The sequence below is a fragment of the Seriola lalandi genome, unplaced genomic scaffold (assembly GCF_002814215.2).
Source record: "Seriola lalandi dorsalis isolate HSWRI2012SDOR001 ecotype SW California unplaced genomic scaffold, Sedor1 jcf7180002054529, whole genome shotgun sequence".
Taxonomy (NCBI): Eukaryota; Metazoa; Chordata; class Actinopteri; order Carangiformes; family Carangidae; genus Seriola; species Seriola lalandi.
In genome coordinates this window covers 349,838-374,718 of record NW_019525082.1, presented here as the reverse complement: position 1 = coordinate 374,718, position 24,881 = coordinate 349,838, and the positions used below count along the sequence as shown (strand labels likewise).

The 24,881-nt window shown below is 39.8% G+C and overlaps 3 protein-coding genes across 4 annotated transcripts in view; 2 read left to right on the top strand and 1 right to left on the bottom strand.

Moving 5' to 3' along the window:
• The window catches only part of gpat2 (glycerol-3-phosphate acyltransferase 2, mitochondrial), a 30,932-nt gene extending 22,215 nt beyond the window's left edge, over positions 1–8,717 (top strand). For both annotated transcript variants that reach the window (XM_087176100.1, XM_087176101.1), the window contains 5 exons: positions 504–626; positions 5,169–5,289; positions 5,457–5,525; positions 5,915–5,970; positions 8,207–8,717. In XM_087176100.1, the coding sequence (XP_087032226.1) occupies positions 504–626; positions 5,169–5,289; positions 5,457–5,525; positions 5,915–5,970; positions 8,207–8,323 (486 nt within the window). In that variant the 3' untranslated portion in view covers positions 8,324–8,717. The remainder of the gene's footprint in view (positions 1–503; positions 627–5,168; positions 5,290–5,456; positions 5,526–5,914; positions 5,971–8,206) is intronic.
• A 1,477-nt stretch (positions 8,718–10,194) lies between these two features.
• Positions 10,195–16,002, bottom strand: fahd2a (fumarylacetoacetate hydrolase domain containing 2A). Its single transcript, XM_023414469.2, has 8 exons — positions 15,843–16,002; positions 14,897–15,159; positions 14,123–14,339; positions 13,192–13,251; positions 12,934–13,096; positions 11,618–11,726; positions 11,006–11,093; positions 10,195–10,841 (listed from the first exon to the last, which is right to left on the bottom strand). Exons 2-8 carry the CDS (start codon positions 15,157–15,159, stop codon positions 10,779–10,781), a joined length of 963 nt encoding a protein of 320 aa, XP_023270237.1. The 5' UTR covers positions 15,843–16,002; the 3' UTR covers positions 10,195–10,778.
• A 439-nt stretch (positions 16,003–16,441) lies between these two features.
• On the top strand, positions 16,442–24,491 carry LOC111661006 (putative aminopeptidase W07G4.4). The gene is made up of 16 exons (XM_023414465.2): positions 16,442–16,567; positions 17,642–17,683; positions 17,783–17,873; positions 18,742–18,890; positions 19,490–19,598; positions 19,782–19,909; positions 19,991–20,090; positions 20,296–20,371; positions 20,484–20,569; positions 21,371–21,475; positions 21,677–21,752; positions 21,879–21,997; positions 22,433–22,516; positions 22,636–22,693; positions 23,671–23,852; positions 23,967–24,491. Exons 1-16 carry the CDS (start codon positions 16,557–16,559, stop codon positions 24,102–24,104), a joined length of 1,554 nt encoding a protein of 517 aa, XP_023270233.1. The 5' UTR covers positions 16,442–16,556; the 3' UTR covers positions 24,105–24,491.
• The last annotated feature ends 390 nt before the right edge of the window (positions 24,492–24,881 follow it).

Genomic DNA, 24,881 nt, shown 5'->3' with positions numbered 1-24,881 from the left:
AACTAAACTAAACTGGACTGAATGTTGGACTCTTTGTAACTCTCTATAACTGCTGTGTAAATAATATCAACTTAAAAGGTACTGATAGTTCAGTGCTGTGTTCACAACTTGTTTCTGCACTATCAACAGTTAATTAGAATAAAAGAGTAAGTAAGTAACGAGCACTAACAGTCGATTACTTAACTGATAATGATAAAAGCTCAGAGACATCCGTCACAGGCAGACAGTTTTATGATTATTAAGAACGATCTTGATTTTACAGAGAGGTAATTAGTGTCTAGAACCTTCTTTTCTCCATACTGGACTTGTGTTAACAGTCATTGTGTTTGTTGATCTTTTAATGGAAATCTCAATACATTTGATACAAAATGTAAATATGAGGAGACACTTTAAGACAGTTTAAGATTAAAGACTTAAAGTATTTTAAATCAGTCACACATGGCCTTACCAAACAGTAAGGGTTACAATCTGATACTGTCTTTTCTACTGTCCATCCACTGTAGATCCAAGGGGACGTTCCCATCTGTGATTTCTGGAAGAAGGAGGGCTCTCTGACCTGGACCTCCACTGACGACCCTTATCACAGCGACTCTGACTGTGAGGAGCAGGACCTGCGTTCCTTCAAGGTAAAGCAAGAGAACCGCGTGACCCCTCCTGCTTCTTCACATGCCTTAGAGACGCAGCAGAGGTTACATGAAGGGATAAATGTTCCATGCTGGTCCAACCTATGAACGATGGCACTATATGTGACTGCCTACAGGTCACGTACAAAAATACCAGAAACAACACATGAAAAAGTTCTTTGAAGTAACTGAATCTCCATTACAAAAGCTCCTACACAAGTGAGTCACATGTCTTGAATGCCAATTAGCAGTTTGTGTCAGCTTTAAAAGAAGCTTAACTGTCATGACCGTTATATGTGATATTTCAGAGCAGCATGATACACCTCATCAACTTCCAAAGGGACCAAATAGCCTGCGCAGGTGCATCAGTCATAAAAGCTGCAAAGTGACTTTGAGGTGGCAGCCTCAAGAGTCACTTGTAAATTTCTAAAATGGATCATCATCGTCAATCAATGAACCATTGTTTTCTCATTTTCAGCGTATCAAAATGCAGTGAAGTGAATCGGGTTTAAATCAGGCTGAAACTCCTGTAGTCTGAACAAGGCATCATTTTTTTTTTCGATTGTTTTTGTCTCTTTTATATGGACGTGTAAATAGACTGCAGTTATGGGCTTTTATCCAACTCCGTCAACAGCTTCCTGTCATTCGGCCGTTCACACAGACACAGACACTATCGTAAGTCACACATGGCAAGGCACTGGCCCAGCCCTCGTGAAGCAACTTGGGATTCCTCCAAGGACACTTCGGCATGTGGACCAAAGCAGCTGGGGATCAAACCACCAACTCTGCGATAATTGGACGACCTACTCTCCCTGCTGAGCCACAGCTGCCAATTGATGGCTGCTTTTTAATATCATTTTATCTCTCATAATTTTGAGTTTACTTACCGTTTTTTGTCTGTCGAAGACCTTGAAGGTTGAAACTACTGCATCATTAACATTTTCAGTGTGTGAACTTTTTTCTTTAGTATGTTGCTTCTGTACTTCACCTTTATCCACCCGGGGTCGGATGTTGTGCACACGATCCATCTTCCTTTCTTACAGCTGTTATTTTATACCTTAACTTTATTGGAAATTTGAACAAACACTGTAACTAGCTGGAGTAAAATAAACAGTATACATCCAAATAAGTTCTAATGCCTACCTGTGCTGCAAGCAAGTTATCCCACTAGTCCTGAAAGAAGAATGCCAACCTGGTCTTGGCATAAAATCATTTTCTCAACTTCAGCTTTGTCCACTGAGGAAGAGTCTCATGTTCATACAGCTTTATTCTTTTTAACTTTAATCTTTTAACTTTCTCCATCCAGTGCTCTCACTCCTCTCCTACCAACGCCTCTGCTCTGCTGCCCCCAGCTCAGGTGCTGAACAAGGACAGAACACACCTCCAGACCAAGCAATAACAAATATTCCCTTACCACCTCATCTACTGCCAGTTATCAGCTATAACTGAGTAAATTCACTTCAGGTTAAGCTGCTATAGTATCTAATTCTCAAGAAGAGCCCTGGTCTTGTGTAGGCATCTTTTTTGACGTGTATAACCTCTTTTTTTTTCCCAAAGGCTCTTTATTTATTTAGATTGCTCCTCAGCTTACATTATTTTTTCAGATGAAAGCCCTCCACTAGTAAAAGCAGCAACTACCCGCTAACATGACGTCTGTGTATTCTATACTATACATACACATGAGGGCGTGCAGCTTAAAAATGAAATGACCCTAAGCCTTTGTAGAACTGTGACTGAGCTGGACCACTGCTCTGTGCCGGATTAATTATATAATCAGTGCATCTGCAGCTCTTGAAAAATTTTAAAAAGCACTGAATTCAGTTCTCTCAGAAGTTATTAAGAAAGTCTTCAATTTAATTTACAAATGTCTATTAATGTTTTTTCTTGTGGGTTGTAGACAGTGATGTTTGCCTAAACTCTTTTTGAATGTGATGCTGTTGGCAGATTTATAAACTATGAGTGAGACTGGTGGAGCAGTAGATTCTGCTGCAGGAGGCTGTTTAATCATTTTTTGAAGAGTTATTATGCATTATTATTATTTATGATCATTATTGCTGTTAGCCACAGTAGCGAGGAAGCACATTGACCACTGTCAGTTTGAGCAAAAATTTTAATTACACTTTGATTGATTAGTTAACCGATCCATCAATTCCTCCGACACTATTATATACAGTGTGGTGGTACTGATAAAAAGGTAATATAAATGTCAATAAAGTCACACACTTGATAAGATTTGTAGGCCTTATCATCTGTACTGGCTTTCCATTGGTTTCGGACCAGTGCGGTGATTCTTGATACAGATATATCTGATGAGTTAATGTGGCCGATATGTTCGTGTTTACAGCTTTAATTGCCACCATGTCCTTTTGGAGCCACTTACTTCTTTAAAAATTGCTCATTTGGATTGTATAAATATTATGCTGCAAGTGCATTTCATCCACTTGCATATTCAGTCCACCAGTAATTATTTGCCAAGCAGCCTCTCTGGCCTCGTTCATAGCTGCTGTATTGCTCTTTTTGTCATCACGTGCTTTTATTCAGTACAACCCAGCTAATAGTTGTTTTTCTGTGTGCTTCCGATTGTCTCTCTCTCATTTAGATTTTAAAGTTCTACTGTGTATTGGTTCTTTTAACATAAGGATTGTTTAAACACTGATCGAATTAGCCTCATTGACCAAATGGTTACTGCTCACTGAAAGATTGGATGAGCTCCATTTTAAAAATCAGGCTGAAAGAAATGTCACTGTTATTAAGTCTTGATTCTTATATTTTTAAGCACATTTTGTAAAGTGCATTGCAAGGAGAACAAAAGGACAAATACAAACTGATCTGATCTTTGAGTTCACATGTGTAGATAGCAGAAACAAACCATAATCTCTGCTGCAAACTGTTGAGGATGCTGCACTGGTATGAGCATTCGTCCCTTGAGAGACTTCACATTTCATAGTGGTTTTTGTATGGCTGTGTAATGACCAAGGAATATCAGGCAAATTCACAGAACCAGCTGCAATCTACAATATAAAGTCTGCTCTCATATATTTCCATATTACATGATTATAATGGCCCCACACACTGTTAAACTATTTATAAAGTGAACCCCGTGAATCCCCAGTTTTATGGATTCCCTCATTACCAAATGTAACTGTTAACTCAGTCTTTATGATAAATGTTTGCATACATGAATACAAAGCAGCTTCTGAACCCCTCAAACAGCCACAGGATTTCCTTATGTAAGAACTGTCCAGTATGCAACCTTTCACAGTCCACATACTATTTTGTATTTATGGTTTGGAAATTTTACAGCATATATATTGATATTTCAGACAAAAATGTGCTTCCAACTTTGAGTTGGAACAGTTTGGGGAAGGCCCTCACCACAACAACGCCCCCGTGCATAAAGCGACATCCATGAAGAAATAGTTTTCCCAGTTTGGTGTGAAAGACGTCTGTGTAGATCCAACACTTTTGGGATGAGAATGCTGACTGCAACCCAGGTCTCATTATCCAATCTCAGTGCCTCATGTTATTGGTGGCTCGATGGGAACAAATCCCTGTAGTCAGGCTCTAAAATCTTTCTGAAGTCTCCTCAGTGCAGTGGAGGCTGTAATAGAAGCATATTAATCCCCAATGTTTTTGAATTACATGTTTGGGTGAAAAGACTAACTATCACTATCACTGCACTCAAACCCAATATTTATGTAAATGCTTAGCATTTCAATTAGATCTTATTTTAATGTATTTAATAGTTATACGTACATGTATTGAATATTTATTTTATTCTACTGGAATTGTTAATTGTTTTAATATGTTTATCACCCTGTGAGGGTCGGATGCTTAATCACACTCATCATCACACAGACTATAGGTATATACATGGCTGTGGTAACCAGTTTTAATCATTTCTACCTTACTAAACATCACCTCTTTGAATAAATTTGTGGTTAAGAGTCAGCATGCAGGTGTGCAGTTAAAATAACGCACTGTATGTTGTAATGTTTGCGGGTCCAGATACTTTTGGCCATGTTGTGTATTATCTGCTATATGCAATTCAGTTTACGTATGAGGACGGAAATTCTTCTGAAGGCTCACAGTGGTTCAGGGACTTTTTAGGAGCTTGCTTAGTTGTTATATTTTGTTAAGTGCTTCAGTCATTCTGTCCATCCCTTCTATATACAGATGTAACCATTGTCTTCACATGACAAGGAAGACAAAATTCCTGTCTTAACACTCTGGTTCAGTAAGACACACGTCATGCAGTGGCACTTGTTTTAATGTACATGAGAATAAAAACTTAAATGTTTTAATCCACATAAGAAAATATAAAATCTACTTTGATAGCACCGGGATTTCACCCTGGGACACCTGCAGAAAAGTATGCTGCCCTAGCAAGTGTTGAGCTCAACACAATACCTCTACATCCTGCAGCTGTATTTTATCCTGACAGTGACTTCTCACTTTGTGCTCATTGTAGTGGAAAATTCACTTTCATTCCAGCTCTGCCCTCATCCTCATTTTGCCATTTCTGATCTCTGTCTACTTTTCTAGATAGGCCAGCCAAGTCAGTGTCCGGAGATGCTCTTCTTCCTCTGCAGTATGCTAGCTGGACATCTGAGGGCACTGTGTTGGACCGTGACAGGACTGGACCTCATAGACACACCTCTGCCAGGTAAATGTAGTGCATCTTTACAGGGCTATGACAGTTATCTTTTCCTGGTGTTCATTTTTATTTGATACAGATAAAAAAAAAAAAAAAAGGAAAAGTATATAACTTCATACAATGACTTTAGATTGTCGGGAATGTTTGCCTCCATTTTCATGTCTTTCCTGCTTCAGAAAAAGAGTTTGTGGCTCAGATACACTCCTATCTGTGTGACACAGCAAGTAAGAAGAAACAGCACTACGGTGAGCGCCACCTGACATCCCCCATCCCAAAAGCACACACACTCATATCCCACCACACATAAAGATCTTTAAAAGCGTAGCTTTAGGCTTGTAGCTTTGCCTCATCCCACTGATTCAGTGTGTGTTGTAACAAGTCAGCAGAGACAGAAGAAGAAACACCCAGCAGCTCCCCCACTTACATCACATGCTCTATTCTTCTTCTTCTTCTTCTTTAAAAACATATAAGACAATCAGAAACTACCCAAATGACACCCTTCAATAATACACAGTATAAAAATTCCATCAGTCCCACTGGTAATGGCTTTGTTCTGTTATCCTGACCTGGTTTTCTATATTGGATATCTGTCTGTTCTTTTGATTCATGTGTGCCTTTGTGCCATATCTCACAGAGACCTGCTCCGAGGAGGCTGCACACACCGCAGTTAGAACACTAATAGACCTGGGGGTGAGTGACAGCGTGTGTGTGTGTGTGTGTGTGTGTGTGTGTGTGTGTGTGTGTGTGTGTGTCTCTCTAAATCTGTCTGTCTACCGAGAATTAAAGCTAGACTCAGGACAGAAAGTTTAGGCAGAGTCCAACTCCCAGAAAATTCAGTTCTGACATCAACCTGTTCGCAGGTGAACCTGAATACAGCCCAAATCCCCCAAATCGCTAATGATCGGTCGACTGCTGACAAAGTTTTTCAACCATATTTTTGACCCTCCAACTCGACGTGGACGGGAATCCAACCTGATTTTGATGCAACAAGAAAGGAACTCAGCCTGACTTGAGCCAGCCATATCCAATCATGTTTAAGCAGAAACGTCAGTCTATAAAGAGGATTCACTGGGCCAAGGACACAAGTGATTTAAAATTAGAATTTGGAAAAGAGTATTACAGGCAGGTTAAGGTTTTTTTACTGTGGCAAAGTGATCTACATTTCATATTTGAGTCTTTAATGAGTGTGTTATATGGACTTTTAATCCTATTATTGTGTATCTATTTTACATTTCCCCCAAATTATGTTTCCAAGTATCCTGGATTTAAATTTGGTTTTTATAACATAAAACATATATTTCATTTAATTACCCTGTGGGATGACAAAGACATCTCTAAATAAAAACATAGCTGAGATCAGTGGTGCACTTACTCACAATTCTAATGTGCATGTGCTTGATTTAATTCTCATTTAATGTCACTTTACACTTTAACTTCACTACATTTCCGAGGCAAATGTTGTATTTCCCTACATTTAGTTTACAACTATAGTTACTAGTTACTTTAGTGACTTATTTTACACACAAAATATATGATCAACAATATAATCATTTCATAAAAAATGATTTGTTGATATAGATCAATCTACCCAGCAAAATGTAAAGTAGTTAAATCTTGCTCCGCCTCTGAGTACCAACAACACATCACTCACAAGACCAAGTTTTCTGCCCTTGAGTTCCTTTTACTTTTGATAACTTAAGTGCATTTTGCAGATAATACATCTGTACTTAAGTAATGCAGAACTTTTACTTGTAATTTAATACTTTTACATTGAGGTTTTGGTAATTTTATTAAAGGGGAGGATCTGAATACTTGGCTGGGGTTATACAAGTAAGGCAGCTTATTTTTGAGGGTTCCTCAGTGACATGTTTCCCTTTCCTCCTGTGGGTTGTGAGGTGACCTGATAGGAAAACTCTTCTCTGGCACAATGAATTGAGGATTAAACCGAAACTCTGACGAGACCAGATAAAGGCTTTATGTTTATTGTGATGGATTATCTGCGGCAAATTTCAAGTCTGTGAAAGTTGTTTTTCATACAGCGAAAGAAGGAGAGCAGCAAATGGTTTGCCTTGCAGATAGGAATATGAGCGTCTGTTATCGCCATATGCACCAACTCTGCAAACAGCAAGGAGTAATGAAAAGGAGAAGGGCAAACTCACTGATTGGCACCAACTTAAAAACAGAGGAACTGGAGAAAGTCTGAAAAATGGAGAAACTCACTCATAAATCTTAAATCTTTTTAAGTATATAAAATCAATGTTTTAGCACAAATTCCTCGCTCAAGCATTTCACCACTCAGCCTTTTCAACGTACAGTGTCAGCGCCCATCAGTCTCCTCTCTCAGCATGCGGGTTGGGAATCTCTGCCTTTAAACACTGCCTTTAAAAATAGAGCATCATTGACCTATATATCTGCCAAGATCTCATGAGGCAATTATTAGCTTTCTTATCAAGGTTATCAGTCAGAAATCATCGTTATTGTGCTTGTCTCTGGGAATTGACAGATAATTCCAATCCCTGATGTCAAGACGTCTTGATATTTAAGATCAAATCAAAGGGGAAATTTCTTTCTGGTGTTAATGCAGCTCTAAAACAAAAAGCAGGACAGTACAGTCTGAAGTTTGGCTGTCTCATTTCGCCTTGTTATTTCAGACCTTGCTGAGTGAATAAGGTGGTTCAGTGTTATTTATGTAACATCTTTAGTTTTCTTTTTCTTTTTCATTTTTGATGTGTTCTTGTTTTGAAGGGTCTTGTGTTTATCTCTTTTATTACTTCAGTGTTTTTTTTTTTATTTGTCCTTGTACAAAAAGCACACCACCAAAGATAAGAAAAGCTGCGTGCGTTCAGTGTCCAAATAAAGGTTACTGAACAAAAAGTGTTGCGGTCGCGAGTGTCCTGACGGTGCTGCGTGTTTATGTTCACTTCAGGTTCTCTCGGAGGAGCGCCAGAAGGGAGGCGTCTTCCTGGGTATCGGCTCTTTGTTCCAGCTGTCAGAAAACAGGCAGAAATTGCACCGCTTCATCTCACAGTACCTCTACAATTAATGTGTTTAACTCAGCAGTGTGACTCGAGGCCTCGACACAGCTTTGTTTTGTTGCAGAGTCTGACCTCATCTTCTGTTCGTGTCAGAGAAACTTGTGTTCAGTCATGCTGAGCCAGGATGCTCGTGCCTTTAGGTTAATTGCGTTTTGATTTTTCAGTGATGAGACATTGATTTTAAGTTTATCTTTAGTAATAGCATTAGCATAAAGCCACAGGGGACGAGGATTATGAAGTCCCTGTAATCAGTTGTGAGGACTCACTGTAGGATGATGATGCTCAGTGCAGCTTGTGTTTCGACCATGTTTATGTTGTGATGAAGGCTGCAGAAGTTTAGTTTGTTACATTTGGAAATGTTTTAGTTCTTTTTTCTGGTTTTTCACAAATTGATTCGTTCAAATAAATAAACGTTATTTCATCATAAATCCAGCACATACGCAGAGTGGGTTTCACGTTCACAAACTAAACTCTTTTACAGCAGTATATTATAATATTCCCATTCCTATAGATTTATTCCTAACAGCTCATCATTCTGGGTTGCTCTCCTGAATGTAGAGCTCTCTGTGCTGACTCAGACCTCAGGAGAGTCTGTCTGTTCCACGTAGACCTTTTGACACCAAGACGCAGAGACAAATCGATGCCTCGCTTTGAACGGGGCAGAGCTTTTTCTGGCAGGCGTTAGTATTTTGGAGTTCACAGCTGACTGTTTGTGCAGTCAAGAGGCGGAGCGGCTGTTTTTTTTTTTCTTTTTTACCCTCCTAAACCGAGCACTCATCAAAGCTGCGGTTCATCAGCTCTCACTGACTGTGAAACTCTATTGCCACCCAGTGTTAAACTGACGATACTGTTGCGTCCTAAATAGTAGTCACACACGCCCTTTGCTATAGCGGGGTCCCGAATCCATACTACACACTACTGCTAAGCAGGTTTGAGTGTGTGTGTTCAGTGGAAAAGCGATGTGGACATTATTCTCCAACAATAGAGGAGCTGCTCACAGCTGGAAAGAATTCATGGTTTAGTTTGTGATGGTGATGAAACGGCTTGAAGAACACCTTAAAAACAAATAATAAGTCTGTTTCTTTTGATTAATTGGCCGTGGCAGTTTATAGTCTCAGTTTGATCAAATGACTGAAGAATCGTGTATAAAACTGCGAAGCATATTGATTTCTTGTAAAAACACTACACTCTAAATATTTGTTTACGCTGCTCACAGGCAGTACGTTGTATGGTATTGAGACACAGCTGAAGAAAAGGTAGATGCAGCATCACAACATCATAACCTTCACTGCATTAGTTTTATCTTAGCGTGCTGATTAAAGTGACAACTGAGTATATTTCTATAATTTGCCAGAAGAGCGTCCTGCACAGAGAATTTTCTTGAAAGATTTATGATATAAATGAACTTCATATTCAATTGTTGCTGTGAATACATCGGTCTTGACTGATTTTAAATTCTTTCATATTTACAAAAAAACCCAATTGGTGGTTTGATGCCCAGTGTCCCTGAGCAAGAAGCTGAACCCCAAATTACTCCCAATGTACAACATCATTTGAGAAAACTGAAAGCTGCTTTGGAAAAAATAATTTTCCAAATTAATGTAACGTAATCCCTAATTTTGTAAGTAATAATTTTTAACACAATCAAGCGACTCAGTGGGCAGACATAATTACCAGGCTCAACACGTCACCTCATCACAGTATTGAAAAATGTAAATGGGTCTGTTCAGTCCTGGGGTTTCCCTAAAGCTCGTCTTCATCCGTGAAAAAATTCAACTTCAGCGAATTGAGCAAAAATGAAGCGAGCAGGTAGACGAGTCAAAGCCCAGATCGAAGTAATTATGAAGAATTTTCTCGCAGGCAAAGCAAGCGACAAATATTGAGGACAGCATATTTTTAATTAAATTGAATTTTTCCCCATCACTAGAAATCTGCTTTCTTTTTATGAGAAAGTTTGCTGTTTGAAAGTTAGTAGAAAAGTTTTATGCCTGATTTATCATCCTGAATATTAAATATAATTAGAAATACTTTTTTGTTTTTCACACTGAAATAAGTGCGGAGGTTCACAGTGTCTGTTGTGTAGCATGAGTGCGTGACTGTTGATAGAGGGTATTTTTACAGCTGGTGATGACTGTGACTCAGTAACTGGCTGAGCTGCAAACACCATGTTGACTCATGTAATTACATTGTACACATCCACATAGTAAAAAATAACACGTTTTCCTTCCACGCAGTTAGTGAAGTATCATGACTAAAACATTCATCAGGAAACATACACTTATTACACATCTGCACACAATCAAAAGTAAAAGCCGGAAAAGTAAAAAAAAAAAAAAAATGATTATGAAACATTAACTGGAAATAGTAATTCATTGTGTGAAGCAGGCGATCAGAAGTGCAGTTTGTTTAACGGCTGACATTCCTCCATGGATTGTTGCTGTTTTCAGCAGTTTGTCTTGGGCGTTAGACCACTCTGTTGACTATAGAGCCTAACTGGTCTATCTGGCACTCCACCACGTCTCCTTTCTGAAATGAAAAAACAGTTAAACACCCCGTTAAAATACTCCTTTAATATCTATTAAGATTGTGTTTTGAATGAAGTGAAAGTAAAACCGGAGCTACAGACACATGAATGTGAGCAAATCAGCTCTATAATTTTTAATGTTAATTAGTTTCATCCATGAAATCACCTTGAGAAAGACGGGTGGCGTCCTGAATACACCCACGCCTGGAGGGGTGCCTGTCAGGAACACATCTCCTGGAGATAATGTCACAAACCTGACAGAGGAGAAACAAAAACACACACAGTGGAGGCTCAGACTCAGGAGCAGGAAAGAGACAGAGTGATATACATTAGCATAAAGATTCGAGGACTTGCTATCGAATGTGGAAAGAATGGCGTTGTCACCAGTGAGTCAGGGCAGAAAGCAAGAGGCTTTTCCATCCAAGAATCTCAGATCAGATCAGTGAACGCCCCATTTGGCCGGAAAGCTTTAGGGTAAAAGGGTGCCAGCCATGGCGGATAAGTCTTTGCTGAATCATGTAATTTCAGCTTCAAGTCAGTCACGAAACAGAGCCCATTTGCTCGCACAGTCCCCTTTTTCTTGGATTCATTTTCTGTCACAATTCAAATTGCATTATTTCTTAAATGGAAACTGCACTCTCAGCGCGAGTTACTGAGGCGGAAAAATGTAAAAGCTCTGTATTTATTATGTAAATCTGTTCTTAAAACATGCAGTGCCTCTGTAGAGTTCTCATGCACAGACACCATCATCATGAGCAGTGACGGTGAGCGGACATACTTGGAGACCCAGGCGACCAGCGCGGCTGTCTTGAAGATCATCTGATCAGTGTTGCTGCTCTGGACTGTGTCTCCGTTGACCAGGCAGCGGATGCCCAGGTTGTGAGGGTCTGGAGGGGGAATGATACAAAAAGCAGGACAGCTGATATTCCTGTTTGTGGCTGTAGACCTGGACTTATTACATGACGACCCCTCAAGAAGGTGAATGGACATAGTCACACATGAAAATAGAAGAAACAGAAATAAAGTACCCAGTAATGTGCAAATATATGACAATAAAGAAGAAAAGAACACTCTGCCATAGTAACCTAAAAGGAGCTGTTATTTAAACAATTTGATTATTTGATATACATTGTGTTGAATAATTTTTCAAGTTTAGCGGTGCTTGGATTAATGCTGTAAGATCATTTAATTAATCTGTTGTCACTTATTGGACCAAGAACATATTCATTTTCTTGTCCTTAAACACTCACTTGTTTCTGTGACTTCACCAAACTCCCTCAGCTGCACAGATATGGCTGCTTTCACTTTACAGAAACGTACAAAAATACAATAAAGGATTTCCCACTGTGATGCTACACGTAGAGAAATATTACAGCCTACAGTCGGTGATGCTCCACTGTCTGGTGTTGTAACAGGATGATACTGGACTGACCTGCATTCAGACCTGAAATGTATAAATTACTGGGCGGAAATACGCCAAAGAAATCATAAAATCTAAAGCCATTATGACGATATGGTGAATAGAATATTAATTTAGTTTGGTATATTTACTTTTAATTAAATCAATTTCTGTAACATATGTAAAGCCACTGTGAGGAAAGGCAGAGAATCTGTGCATGATTCAGCAACAACCATTTGTGAATTTCATTTGTAACCAAGATAAAATTCGTTTTTTTTCTCCAAAATAAAAAATCCAATCTTAAACAGTCTGTAGTTATTAAACTGAGGGTTATTATTGACGTCATCATGCAAGTCCTGAAGAGCCACATCTTTGAGACGGTGTTAACTTGAAATTGAAAGTATTCTGAATTGATATCTCCGTGACTGTGCCACAAATATAATAGCCCACATTCACCAAGAATATTTTTAACCGTAGAAATCCATTTCGACCATCATCCACCATTATCATTCAGTTGTGTTTCCCCTGCTGCTCCAATCAGCTAAAGAAAGCAACACTTCTCACTGAATTGCAGCTTGTTAACTGAGCGAGGCTGCTGACGGACAAATCACAGATAACTGCAGGATTCACCAGACTGCCTTTAATTTCCCCTCTCTGTCTCGCTCTCCCCGCTGTGGTTTCTTGTTCCCTCTCACCGTTCACAGCGTCGGTGGTTACTAAGGCAGGGCCGAGAGGACAGAAGCTGTCAAACGTTTTTCCCAGCAGCCACTGCTTCCCGTTGCGCTTCATCTGCCAGTCACGCGCGCTCACGTCATTGGCCACAGTGAAGCCAGCAACATAGGAGAGAGCGTCTTCCTCCTGAACAACAAGAGGAGTGGAAATGGATTCTGAGTAGATGCTTCGTCGCAATATCAAAGCATCACAGACATCAGAGCTGAAGTTGTTTTTCTCACCTTGATGTGTTTTCCTCGCCGTCCAATCACAAAGGCCAGCTCCACCTCCCAGTCCACTTCCTTCAGACACACACACAAGACCAAGATGAAGCAAACAGAACATGAAAAAGAGCCAGAGCTGTGTCCCAAATCCAAACTACACACTTAAAAGGTTTTTAGTGTAGTATGATTCTTGGTCAATTAAATATAAAAACTGTGTCCTGTACTGTATGCAGTACAATTAGTATGTGGTAATGATGGTGACACGTCTTGATAGTGTCTTATAGTGCTCATCCTTTTCTATAAGGAAAAAAAATCTTGCACAAAAAATGGGATTTATTATGAATATATCTCAGTAATTTTCTTACACAAATTTGACTTGACTCTTACTTCAATAAAATAAAAAAATAAGATGAAGTTCAATCTCAAACAACAGGCTAAATTTATTGTGTCTTGGTCAAATCTCTCAAAGTCTTCTATAACTTTACTATGACAACACTGATTCTTTTCATTTGCTCAGATATTACGATGCACAATTACATTCACACACTGTTAAAGCCGGAGTAAAAACTCTCAGGGTTTCTTTTGATCCCAGCTCAGTGTCAAATCTCTGTTTGAATGCTGCTGCATCCTGTTGAATTAACGAAGGAACACTGTAAAATGTAGAAACTTAAACCTTAAGATTTTTTTAAAAAGTCATCCATGCTTTCATTACATCACGGCAAATGTCCAAAACTTTGCAGCAAGGCTTTCATCAATCACGCATTTCACCAGTTCTATCGTCTCTCCACTGGCTCCCTGTTACTTATACAATTGATTTTAAAGTTTTACTCATGACATGAAAGATATTACATTAGACCTAAAAGAGTTGTTTGTATGTATTGTCTTCCCTCCCCCTTCGAAACACAGTTTGACCTTTTGGAAGTGACAACATTTCCTTCCTTGCTCTCACCTGGCTCTCTGGGGGCAGTGTAATGTCATCGTACGGCCCTGTGATGGCGCTGGGGAACTTGCTGAAGATGATCGGTTCTTTGGGGATCGGAGCGTTCTGCTCCAGGCAGTGGTCGCGGTAGTTCATACCCACACACACCACCTTCTCCGGGGCCAACACAGGAGACAGCAGACGGATGTCGGGTCGCTCCAACACACACTGACCGGACGCCAAGGCTCTGAGGAGGAGGAGGACAACGATGTGTTAGAAAGATCGTGATGGTTTGGGACAGAAGTTGATTGAAGAGGGAGAAGAAGACGATGTTGTTGAAGGTCAAGTTGTAGGAACAAAGAGTCAAAGAAGTACATTTAGGAAGATGATGTTTCACAAAGAAGACGATTTTAACAAATAAGATTTATTTATCAAGAACAGGAAGTTGTTAATTAAGGAAGGGATGTGGATGTAGGAAAATGGTTTTGCTTGATTTAAGAAGTGATGGTGATATTTTACTATCAGCATGATTTAAAACGATAATCCAAGAAGATTATTATTTAGAAAGAGGATGGGGATTTAGAAAAAAAATGATCTAAGCAAGAAGGTTGTAGATTTAGGACATGACATTTATTTAGGAAAAACATGGTGATTTAAGAAGATTCTGGTAACTATGAACAGGATTTATAACAGAGATTATGTTGAGGGGGAGGAAGACAATGATCTGGAAGCAAGAGAGAGTATAATGAGGGAAGATGATGATTGATGAGGATCATTTAGAAAGAAAAGACTGATGTGTGAAACCTCTGTGCACACTCCAGACCCTTGTCTCCCAGCTCCAGCAGCTCTCTCATGGTTGAGGGCATGGAGGGGTCAAACGCCTTCAGATCCACCACACCCAGCCCTTCGCCTTGCTCCACTCCCACTCTGATGCCTCCGTCACCATGGCGATGAAACTGCACCAGACGCATGGCTGCACCGCTCAGGCCTCGGCTCTGTGGGGTCGTGGTTTGGCTTAGACAGAGTAAACTCCTGAAGATGCGAGAGGAGCGAAGAGGAAGTCTCATCTAATGAGGACAAAATAAATGAAAGTAATGAAGAAGACAGAAAGCAGGTGATGACAGGTGACAGACAAGCAGACACAAAATAGAGGTGAAACAAAAAGCAAATGAGAGTTCTTTCTCTGAGGGCGTCTTAAAGACTGATTTTCTTGTTTGTTAGATGTCATCAAATATTGTGAAGTCAAACTTCACACAGCCTCACATTTAAGATGCTGGAGCTGGATAAAGTTTTGCAGTTTTATAAATAAATTAGTTTGATTGATTATCAAAAAATGTTCTGTTTCAATTTATTATTATTATAATTTCTGCACTGGTCCTGCTGTCACATTATTGACCTGTCCATGTCTTGGCTTTTCTTTGAACAAAAACTCCATTGTTAACTTCATTGTGAAAATGTCTGTTATTTCAAAGGTTTACTGGGGAAATCATTGTCTAAAGGAAAAGTGTGGAACTTGCAGAAGTCATAAAATCACGAGCCAAGTGAGAACAAAGTCATAATGTGAACTGTGAACTGTTTTATGTCCTAAAGTAGTTTAGGAAGAAGCTGCGAAAATGAGACAAGTACCCATTATGTCAGCAAGTCTTCCACACAATGTACAATTATCATTGGCTATCGCTTGATTACAGAGCTGTAAATCATGAGCTCGATAAGAAAAGCATGAACACGGTAGCTGGTAACTTCTGCCTACCTGCAGCTCGAGCTGTAGCTTTGTAGCAATGACTTATCTCAGTAAAATGGCATTTCAGGGTTAGGGTTACTTCTGAATGACTGTGACGGCTGCCACTTTTCTCCTGCCCTTTGCACTGTCTCTAGTTAAAACTCACCTCTCCGGTTCTGCACAGAATTCATTACTTTTAACTGCTTCCGGTTTGTGTTTGTAGTCCACGAGGTCAGACCTGTCAGAAACGAGACAAATTACTGAACCGACACAAATGGCAAAGCGTGTTCGTGATATTTATTATATTATGTTTAACAATGCATAATACACTGCTAATATGTTCCTCTTAATGCGGCTTTTTATGTTTTTAATCAGTTTAAGAAACTACAATTCCCGAGTGTAGCCTTTAAGGAGCCTTAAAATGCAGTGGGAATTTTAGCAAGGTACAAGTACCTCAAAACTGTACTTAAGTATAGTACTTGAGTAAATGTATTTTGTTGCTTTGCTCTACTGCTAATTGATGTTATTTGAGACAAAAAGCCCCTTAAATCATAGTAAAGTACCATTTTACGGCTAGGATGTTTCGTATTAACGAGCTAGGATAAGGCCGCGAAGGCAACACGAGTGCAACTTAACGGATCATGTGATCAACCGGGGAAGAGTGTAGGGCAGGATCCGTAGTCCCCGGGTCTCTGATTGCCTCTTTCACCCCGAAGACAGCGGAGCAGGAGAAGCAGAAGCAAAATGTGCACCAGGTGAGACAAACGGCTGTTTGTATTTTTAAACGTTTTTCGTGTTGCCTTCACGGGTTTCTAACGTGCTGCTTTATGTTTGCATGAAACATCAGACAAAGAGACTCAGAGAAGGTTTTTATTTTATGTTAATACGCTACTTTAAGCCACAGCTCTATAATGTACGCGGCCGCTGGTTTAATTTAGTCATTTGATTTATCTGTGATCGTGATTCATTTGTTTATTCAATCACAGCTTAAAGCGGAAACATCTGATCCTCTCATATTGCTACAGAAGTGGATTCATTTTCCATTAAAAGGGCCCACACAGCCATCTTTTTGCTCATGTTTCACTTCCAATATTACTATATTTCCTTATATTCACAGGTGTCATATGATCCCGAAAATGTCTGACGAGTGTAAGAAAATCTGTTATAAACAGAAATTCTTTAAGTGAAGAGAAGTAAATATAAACCATGCAGGAAATAGACAAATCAGCCTTTCTTCAAATGTTCACGCACTGTTACGTTTTATTTCATGAACTTAAGTTAAAAAATGATACCAATAAAACAGTAAGTGTGACATGTACTGAAAGGTTGGGCACCAATTTAAGCAGGATTGGATTGGATTGTTGCACAGGACACATTGCACAGATAAAGGGGAGAATGGACCCGATTATACTCTGGATGCAAATGTCCTGCAGTTAGTTAAGACACCAAAACTGAAATCACGCAACATGGCAATGATCCAAAACATAGTTCAAAATCAACATTGAAAATCTTTGGGCGGATTGGCGATCTGCTGAACAGATGAAAATTCCTGTTTCAACAATAGAAAAAATGTGGCACACTTGGCACAAAGTCTTCATTGTTGCTGCAGTGAGACAAGAAGTGAACCTGTCAAAGATTAAATTAAATCAGATCTCAAAGGTCTTGCTGGATTCCACACTTAATCCACTTTGTTATCTTTAACCTGCATTATAAAAACTGGCTGAGTCCTATTGCATCACCGTCTGAGATAGCGTATCTGTGTCAGGCAGTGCTGCCATTGCATATAGTGAAGGAAATGACGTGTTCTTTTTGTGTGTTTCTCTCTCCAGTGTCCAGCCTGTCGAATGGACCGCCAACCTCAAGAACCAGAAGTGAGTATACCAGGAAAAATGCTGTGTTTCCTCTTTCTCTGACAGAGATCTTAACAGACAGTTAGCATCAGATGACTAACGCATTTTCCTTCTTTTTAGTTTCGATGGCGTCGTCTTGGTCACCCAGAGCCATGACACGTTGCCCTCTGAGCTCGAGTGCCTGAAGGCTCCTCTGCAGGACTACAGCTCTGTGAGTATCTGTTCTCCCACCACCTGCAGCCAGTCAACCCCAAAAACCTACAAAAGATTTATTTAATCTCACCTGCTCTTCCTTTGTCTCTTTTACACCCACTAAACTGACATGCACTCACACACCAAACACCGATTACATCTAGAAATGCACTGTCAAGAATAACACAATATGTTCTCATGTAGGACGGAAAAATTCCAGTATTGTCTTTGCATCTGTGCCGTTTCTTTATCTGTGCATTGGGCTGTAAATGTTATGTGTGGACTGTAGTTATTTGTTTTAAATGTTCAAGTTAGGAACACGTGATGTGTCAAATGTCTAGAGTGTGGAAATTAAGTTATTAGAACTCAATAACAAAGTTTTTTTCAGTCCAAGTGTAATTTAGATAAGATAACTGCTGTTTAGTGGGATAAAGAAACGCTTTTATGTTCTTGCAATATGGGTATTAATCAGATGTGTCCCAGTCTAACCCAATGTTAACTCGGATTACAGTCAGACATGCCACCTATCCACTAAAGCATTGGTCATAGGAAAGTAGAAAAAAAAAGATTTGCTACATAAAATTTATGTTTTTATTCTTCAGATATTCCTCCACTGGGTGATTTCACCTGTCAGGCCTCAGCTGTGTCATATAATGTGCAACCAGTAACAAGAGATCACAAACAGACACGGCTTCAGTTAAGGAGTTCAGCTAATCATAAGCCACTGCTCAAGCAGTCTTGTGCTACCACTGTAAACAAAGATGGACAGTGAAGAAGAGATCACTAAGTTTCTATTCTCTCGGGTGTTGTTCTGCTTCCAAATCTCAAAACGAGAGGTGGTATAACATGTGGTTGTGTTTTCTTGTGTGCTGTTACTTTACTTCCAGGTGGACAGCGGTTTGGGGGAGGAGGTGGTGCTCATCAAGGTCCCTGGTCTCCCTGGTAACCGCCTGGTGTTTGCCTCCACCGGCCCTGTAAACCGTGACTACGATGACATCAGGCGCTTCAGTGATGCAGCAGTCAACGGCATCAAACGGTCAGTGAATGGAGGGTTTTTCCCTCCTTAGTGTCTCATGATGCTGGTTTATCTCCACAGCTATATCTTAACTCCCTTAATGGCCTCCAATTTGTAGATAATTGGTTTGTAATAATTGGTTTAGTAATCCAGGCTGCGATTTGAATGTTTTATAATTTGGAGAAATGATTTATCAGCTCAAATGTTTTAGAAAAAGTGGAAATTAAATAAATTTCACATCAAACTATGTAGTTTCTGGAAATGATGATAGACGAGTAAACGGTGACTATTTTTGAAAGACTCTTCTCAGAATCTTATCCATGAATCAGACTAAAAGGGGAAATAACAAGTAAATGTTTGAAATTTGTGCTTAACTACAATAACAATTATAGGAATAATTTAAAAATAGATTATTTTTCTGTTGTTCGACGAATCAATTATTATTTACTTAGGAGTTATGTATGTGCATCTGTTTGTTCTAGATATTATATTTTACTCAGATATTTCTAAAGAATAAAGAAAGTAGTTTGTGGTCGTTTTATTAATCAGACCTATAGATCTGCTATTCTTAATGTACCCCAAGTTTCTTTCCTGTCTTACTCATCCGTGTGTCGCTCCAGGGCCTTGAAAGCTGGCATGCAGCGCCCCCTGTTGGTCTGCCCTCCACACAAGGACTATAAGAACAGCACCTTGGTGGCTGCCCTCGGGGCCCTTCAGGCTCTCTACATGGTGAGAAAAAAACTGAACAACTCCTCGTCATCCGGAGCTGATAGAAGCAATGTTCACACTTGGTTCTTGTTTACCAGTCATGAGAAGTGCCACTTTGCCAGTTTGAATGATGTGGGCAGTGACTAGTCTATGGAAAGTCTATGGAAATCACTCACTTTTTACATTCTGTCTTTTCCATAACAGCCCCTTGAAGTGAGGGAGGGGAATGTGAAACCCACTGACTTCAAGGTGTGTGTTCTGGGGCTGTGGGCTGCACAGGAGGCTCAAGGACGGAGGCTGGTGGAGCTAGCTGATGCTCTGGAGAGCGGGAGGTGACTCACAATACCTGATCTCATTTCCTGCAGAGATTTTATCACATCATGTCATTCACTAACTTCCTCCCCCCCTCCCAGAGTGGCGTGTCGTGACATCGGTGGCTCCGACCCCGAGCGTATGGCTGCTCCTCGCGCGGCTGATTACGTCCAGGCTCTCTTCAAGGACAGCCCCGTGCAGGTAGTAAGAAATATTAAACCATATGATACTCCATATTTTATTTGTGGGAGAAAGTCAACAGTCTTATATTTTTCCTCCTAAGAAAAAAAAAAAATGTGTAGAAATAATTTTCAGTCACCGTCCAGAACAACTGTGTGGGTGTTTGGTTCTTCACTGGCACTTTGAGCAACATTTTAAGAACGTGCCTGTGTTTATTCACCTGCAGGTGGAAGTGGTGAGCAACCTGAAGACTCTGGAGAAAGAGTATCCCTGTCTGGCTGCAGTCAACCGCTGCGCCAACAGTAAGAGAACAGATTTAGTTTTCATCACATATTAACAAAACTCTGGACACAGATTTACCAAACTGTTTTTAAAGATGTTTGCATACTCATTCATAGTTTCCTCCTCGTACAGGTGTACCGCGTCATCAGGCCAGAGTCATCAGGCTGAAGTACTGTGGAGACGGGCCGATCCAGAAGACACTCATGTTGGTGGGAAAGGTGAGAGGGAACTGTCGGACTTCTGTCTGTGAACCACCAAAACATTGAAGGAAAGCTTGACTCTGGAAATAAATATCAAGTCATATATTCACCAAAGTGTCATTTTTAAAACACAAGATAATTTCAGGACAAAATCCCCAAAAGAATGTTGATCAAACATCAGCAGATACTCTACGTCACTCTAGGTGATTTGTTGCCATTAAACTTTAGTTTTCGGACATGTACCACATCTGTTGAAAACACTTAAACTATGTTGCGCAAGCTACAGTACATGGAGAAATCTGCTATTAAGTGTTTTTCTGGAGCTGTAAGTGATGGCTTCATCCACCTATAGTTTAGGGAAAGGTTGGGATTGAACGTTGGTGGTGAACTTGCTGCATGTTTGGTGATTGATTGAAGTTTACCTTGATATCAGTGAGTGATATCGTGCCAGATACCAAATGTGTAGTGTGGTGTATCTATCTATATCTATATATCTAGAACAAACAGATGCAAATAATAATTTATTCATTGAACAACAGAAAAATAATCTATTTTTAAACAATTCTTATAATTGTAATAGTCGTTAAGCTCAAATTTCAAACATTTACTGGTTCCAGTTTCTTTAAATGTGAAGACTTTACACTCTTCACACTCTAACCCTTTAGGGTTTTCATTTGTTGATAGGACAAACAAGACATTTGAACGAGTCACTTTGGGATGAGTAAAACTATAAAGTGCATATTTTAATTAGCATGTACTGTATCTTTATGTGACTGAATTCTCAGTGAATAGAGGTTGGATCTTATGTTGTGTTTCCAGGGCATCACCTACGACACTGGAGGAGCTGACATCAAGGCCGGTGGATTCATGGCTGGGATGCACAGGGACAAGTGCGGAGCTGCTGCCGTAGCTGGCTTCTTCCAGGTGAGTGACCTGAATAACAAACCCTCAGGGAGATAAAGAAGCTGATCTCTGGGTTTGGCTCAGTGATTTCAAAATAAAAATCTGCCCTTCAGGACTTGTGCCTCTCGGTCAGGAATCAACCGCAGGTATCCAGGTTACACCTGAGCTTCAGTGACGTGTTTACAGCTCTGCCGCTTCAGTAATGTCCCTCTTGCCTTCTAGATTTTAGCTAAGCTGAAGCCGAAGCATCTGAAGGTTATTGGCTCGATGGCCATGGTGAGGAACAGTGTGGGTTCAGGTCAGTTTAATCCACGTTTTTCCATTATTTGTGTTTATGCTGGGTCTTTTTTTTTACTTCTCTCAGCGAGGCCTGTGTTACAGCTCTCTCTCCCTCAGCTGACTGTGCATGCGTGTATCTTCTCAGACTGCTACGTGGCCGATGAACTGGTGGTTTCCCGTGCGGGTCGTAGAGTGAGAGTGGGGAACACTGATGCCGAGGGACGTATGGTGATGGTCGACCTGCTCTGTGAGATGAAGGAGAAGGTCAGAACATCTCATTATAATTACTTCTTACAGTCCAACCCCTTTTCTGCACTTACATCCCTCCTCTTTTTTTTGTAACGACATTTTATTATGCTTCTCAACAATATCAACGATACACTACGTGAATTAAACACATGACTTAGATCCATTAAATATATGGTTTACATAGCACATGACATATTACAACCTACATCTTCCCACCTCCATGTGACATTTTAAACATATTTCTGTCAAACGTTGATTCATCCTGGAAATTCCGCTTCAAAAACTACCATATTTGTTTATATGTTGTTTCATCTATTTTAAGATGTCGTAGATATTCTGAACTTGAGTTACAAGCAAGGTGAAGCTCAGCCAATCCATGACCAAGAATAGTTTTCTTTCGTTTACTAAGGAGGTCCCTTGTCCTTCTGATCGTGTCATCTGTTTCTGCAGGCGGTATGTGAGACTTCTCCTGAGCTGTTTACTATCGCCACTCTGACTGGTCACGCCATCAGAGCCATGGGACCCAACTACTCTGTAAGTACCGTTCAAGCACAGACAATACTGCGTTTTACTGAGAGATGTTGATATTTAAACATCAAAAAAGTTCAAATAATCCACTGCTGTAGAGTTGAGTTTAGTATTTCTCGCTGTAGATCATCATGGATAATGGGCCGGCCCATCGCAGCGGGAATGCTGCTCAGTGGCAGAAAGGTAAGAAAAGAGTTCATTTTATTGTGAAAGTTCATATATCGTCTTGGAAACTAAATAGTGTTTAAATATATCAAGGTCCATTTTTTAGGAGTTGTCTCAGTTGTTGTAATAACTGACAACTGAGAAACCTCCATCTATTGAAGACTTTGAAATGTGGTAGAAAGCACTGGGAAAAGCCATTGAGTAATCCTTTAAATTAAAATTATTTTGTCAAACTACACGAAAAAAAAGTTACAAAGCAAAATGTGACTTGAATGGAAACACCTGTGTTCATTCATTTGAACCAGAATCCATCAATTGATTTTTTGATTGTTAGCAAACTTATTTAGGTTAATGACAAATTGATTATCAAATATTTGTTACTTCTTCTCCAATGCAAAGAGTTGCAAGCTGCTCTCTGTTTAATATCATTATAAACACAACCACTTTAAGACATACAGACTATTTGGTAATTTAGTGTCTTGTATTGTTCATTGTTATAAATGTCACAGCTTTTGATTTTTGGAGAGGATTTTAATTAGAAATTATTAGCTGTTTGCCACTCTAATCTCTAAGACTATTGAAGTTGCATTCAAAGCAGACCACATGACACAGTATCAACACGTCAAAGCAGAAGTATGTATTTATACCTCAGCAAAATTGACCATTGACCAAAGAGCGGTGTCACTCTCTCAGCTCTGCCTCCATGTTTAAAGACAGACCTGTAGACTCTGTTTAATAGTGGTTCATTTTTATAATAAAACTATTATTGAATAAAATATTCATAACGGCAGCAGTGAGATGACTCGTACCGTTTCATCATGTTCTTGGATTTAATCCCTCCTTACACATGCAGTACCACGGGCTGCCCAGCAGATTTCACCATTGTGACTGTATCGAATAATACACTGTCTCAATCCCAGCACAATTTGCTTCATAGACAGATTTCTCTTCCCCATCATTAACTAACACATGGTCTTTGCTCCACTTTCGTGCAGCTGGAGAGGTGTTGGGCGACGTGTTTGAGGTGTCCAGCATCCGGCGAGAGGACTACGAGTTCCACAAGGGCAAGTCTGAATACGAGGACATCCTGCAGTCCAACAACCTGCCGTCCTCAGCTACACCTCGAGGACATCAGGCCCCTGCAGCTTTCCTCATCATGGCCTCAGGGCTTGACAAGGTGCTCACACGTTCTCCGAATAAATTTTTATTCATCTGCAAATATGCAAAATATAATATGGAAGAAGTGCAGTGATTAACTTGTGTTATTTTCATTTCTGAATTTCCATCGCAGCACGGTGTGGACTCGAACGCACCTCTGCCGTACTCCCACATTGACATCGCTGGGTCCAGTGGTCCTTTCCCCGGTGTCCCAACAGGAGCCCCCATCCTCGCCATGGCAACCAACTACATCATGCCTGGTGGTCTCTAAATAGATTCCACAAGTATAAAAAGACTGCGGCATCTGCACTTAAAAACACAAATTTGTAACCGTCCAAATATAAACGAAATCCCTGCCACAACATGTAATGCAAAATGTACAATTTTTCATGTCTGACGTACCCCAATACCTCGGGTTTTTTTTCTGGAAGAATTTTCTCTATTTTGTAAAATCTTGTGACATTCGTCTCATCTGTGTCGCCCTGTTCCCAAGTGGCCTGAATCCATATATACTCAGGGGTTAAAAGGCAGTACTAAAATATCATCCTTTTTAATGTGCATCTGTATGTGTGTGACAAACCAGCGACGTGGTTGTGTGAACGCTGTGTGCCAGTCTAACCAAGTACTAATCACTCATCAATAAAACAAACAAATCAGAGCTCATTGTGTTCTTTCCGTATAACCTATTTTATACATTTTGAAGTACTTGTATCTCAATTGAGAATTTCCACTAACTACAAATGCCAGTTTATACTTCCCCTCCACTGCATTTAACATGGAAATTGTACTTTTCACTCCAATACATTTATCTGACAGTTGTAATCATTAGTTACTTTGCTAATTAAAAGTTGACATATAAAACATTCTGAAGCAGTAAGAAATAGCTCGACCTTGACCAACTATATTGAGGGATTCTGCAGATTTTGTAAAGTTAAATTCAAGATTTTTAAAGACTTTTTTTTATTCTACATAGAAAACAATTCATTATGATGTTTCATGATACTTAATGGAGAAATGGAGGCAGCAGGTGTGAAAAAGTTTTCTATTT

Coding starts and splice junctions, on each gene's coding strand:
- fahd2a (XM_023414469.2), bottom strand. CDS start 15,159: ATGAGACTTCCTCTTCGCTCCTCTCGCATCTTCAGGAGTTTACTCTGT. Junction 14,340..14,896: donor GGTCTGGAGTGTGCACAGAG/GTTTCACACATC, acceptor CCTCCTCCTCAG/AGCCTTGGCGTCCGGTCAGT. Junction 13,252..14,122: donor CACTGCCCCCAGAGAGCCAG/GTGAGAGCAAGG, acceptor GTGTGTCTGAAG/GAAGTGGACTGGGAGGTGGA.
- LOC111661006 (XM_023414465.2), top strand. Junction 17,874..18,741: donor CTCTGCAGGACTACAGCTCT/GTGAGTATCTGT, acceptor CTTTACTTCCAG/GTGGACAGCGGTTTGGGGGA. Junction 22,517..22,635: donor CCATGGGACCCAACTACTCT/GTAAGTACCGTT, acceptor TTCTCGCTGTAG/ATCATCATGGATAATGGGCC.